The sequence below is a fragment of the Equus quagga genome, chromosome 15 (genome assembly GCF_021613505.1).
Source record: "Equus quagga isolate Etosha38 chromosome 15, UCLA_HA_Equagga_1.0, whole genome shotgun sequence".
In the NCBI taxonomy this organism is placed as follows: Eukaryota; Metazoa; Chordata; class Mammalia; order Perissodactyla; family Equidae; genus Equus; species Equus quagga.
This window is the reverse complement of record NC_060281.1, coordinates 55,861,483-55,863,878: the sequence shown is the minus strand read 5'-3', so window position 1 is coordinate 55,863,878 and position 2,396 is coordinate 55,861,483. Positions and strand designations below refer to the sequence as shown.

The 2,396-nt window shown below is 63.7% G+C and overlaps 1 protein-coding gene across 1 annotated transcript in view; it reads left to right on the top strand.

Annotated features, from left to right (window-relative positions):
• The first annotated feature begins 864 nt into the window (after positions 1–864).
• Positions 865–2,396, top strand: part of BMP6 (bone morphogenetic protein 6) — a 153,637-nt gene continuing 152,105 nt past the window's right edge. Inside the window, exon 1 of the mRNA XM_046640006.1 lies at positions 865–2,366. Within this exon, the coding sequence (XP_046495962.1) occupies positions 1,724–2,366 (643 nt within the window). The 5' untranslated portion in view covers positions 865–1,723. The remainder of the gene's footprint in view (positions 2,367–2,396) is intronic.

Genomic DNA, 2,396 nt, shown 5'->3' with positions numbered 1-2,396 from the left:
CTGAGTTTCAGGGCCCTGGCTATTGTCCTGAATGGAAACATGCCAAGCCCCTACCGTTACTAGAATTATCTATACCACCTCTCCTCAAGTTTTATTTATTTTGCATCATATAAACTCTATAGTATTTCAACACATTAAAATGCAACATTAACAGACAAACTGGAGCATAGAAACATTTCGAAGAAGATAGTGGGTGGCTTTTCTATTATATTATCTGATTACGCCGTCTTTCTTTTGGGTCCTATCTTAAGAAGCCCAGTCAGAGCCCCAATGAAGAGAGAAGTCAAAACATCTGGCCCCAAAATATTTGACGCCGGGTCTGGCTTACATTCTGCCTTATCTGTGGCTGGTTTGCGAGCAGCTCCTCGGAGGGTGTGTCCCAACTTCCAGCAGTTGCCTTTGAAAGCCACGTGTCCGCTAAACGCAATGTTACACCAATAAGAGAAACTGAGGAAGGAATGGGAAAACTATCATTTTTCTATTCTCCCTCAATTAATTCAGGTGGCATTAATTTGATAGCTGATTTTTATCTTTATTTAGTTAAAGCATCAATTTAGGCCTTTTATATGATTATAAAAAAAGATTCACTTTGGGGTGTGGATCTGGTTATCCTTACTAGTACTGACCCCTTTGCCTTTGCTACCTCACGGCTCCTTGGGTGGCTCCGGGAATTCTCTGTCCTTGAAACCTACGCGCGGCTGAGGCTACGCCTCCGGGGAGAGGGAGAGTGAAAGAAGGGGGCGGGCCTATTTAAATACAGGGGAGCTGCGCCTCTCCATTGGCTGCCAGCCTGTCCATTGCCCAGGAGGGCGGGGAATCCCGGGGGCTGGAGTGCGGTACCTGAGCGAGACGCGCACCAGAAAGCCCACGTTGGCCGCTGCGGGGAGCGCAGAGTACAGAGGCGGGAGACTGCGAATTCCGGCGCCGACGCCGCGGGCCACTGCTCCGCGCACCGGTCCCCTTCCCTCCCATCCCCTGTGCGAGCGGGGTCGGCGGGGCAGCCAGGCGAGCACTGAACGGAAAGCAAGCTCCTTGCCGCCTCCGCTTGGGAAGTCGAGCGGAGCGCGGAGATTTTGAGGGGGAGCGACAGTGCCCGAGGGCGGAGGGGCGCGGAGTTTGTGAGCGAGAAGGAAGTTAAGCCTCGCGGAGAAGATTGGCATCTCGGAACGCTTTGTCGCCACAGCCTGGGCCCTACGGCCGGGTAAACTAAACGGCGGCGGTGCGAGTCAAGGAGGGGCGTGCGCGGGATGATGCCCGGCATCCCCCCCAGCTGGTGAGCGGCCCTGCTCCCCAGCCGTCCCGGGTCCCACTCAGCCGCCCCGGAGGGCGCGGGGCAGTGCACGTGCGCAGGCAGGGAGGCCCGAGAGTGACCGCGCCGTGACCCGCTCAGGGGCGAGGGCGCTGGCTGCAGCGCAGCCCCGACTCGGACGCACCTGGCCTGGACCTTGCGCCTCCAGAGACCTGCGCGGGAGTGTGGGGCTCCCCGTCCTCCCCTCCAAGGGGTTCTCCCGGTGATCGCCCTCTTCGCCTCCCCTCCAGTCTGGGCAATTGGGGGCGCCCCGGAGGACCATGAGAGATAAGGACTGAGGGCCAGAAACGGGAAGCGAGCCCGCCGAGAGGTGGCGGGGGCTGTTCACGCCAAGGGCCACAGCGGCCGCGCTCCGGCCTCGCTCCGCCGCTCCACGCCTCCCGGGGCCCGCGGGGCCAGCCCGGTCGGGCGGGGATGCCGGGGCTGGCGCGGAGGGCGCAGTGGCTGTGCTGGTGGTGGGGGCTGCTGTGCAGCTGCTGCGGGCCCCCGCCGCTGCGGCCGTCCCTGCCCGCCGCCGCCGCCACCGGCGGGGGGGCGCTGCTGGGGGACGGCGGGAGCCCGGGCCACGCGGAGCAGCCGCCGCCGCCGCCGCAGTCCTCCTCCTCCGGCTTCCTCTATCGGCGGCTCAAGACGCACGAGAAGCGGGAGATGCAGAAGGAGATCCTCTCGGTGCTGGGGCTCCCGCACCGGCCGCGGCCCCTGCACGGCCTCCAGCAGCTGCAGCCCCCTGCGCTCCCGCAGCAGCAGCCTCGCGGGGAGCCCCCTCCCGGGCGGCTGAAGTCCGCGCCGCTCTTCATGCTGGATCTCTACAACGCCCTGGCCGCCGCCGACGACGAGGACTGGCCGTCGGACGAGGAGAGGCGGCCGCCCGCGCCCCGCGGAGGAGCCGGCTCGCCCCAGCCTGGGCAGCCGCCCCCCGGAGCCGCGCACCCCCTCAACCGCAAGAGCCTCCTGGCTCCGGGACCTGGCGGCGGCGGCGCCGCGACCCCACTGACCAGCGCGCAGGACAGCGCCTTCCTCAACGACGCCGACATGGTCATGAGCTTTGTGAACCTGGGTAAGGATTTGGGGTAGCGTAACGGCGAGA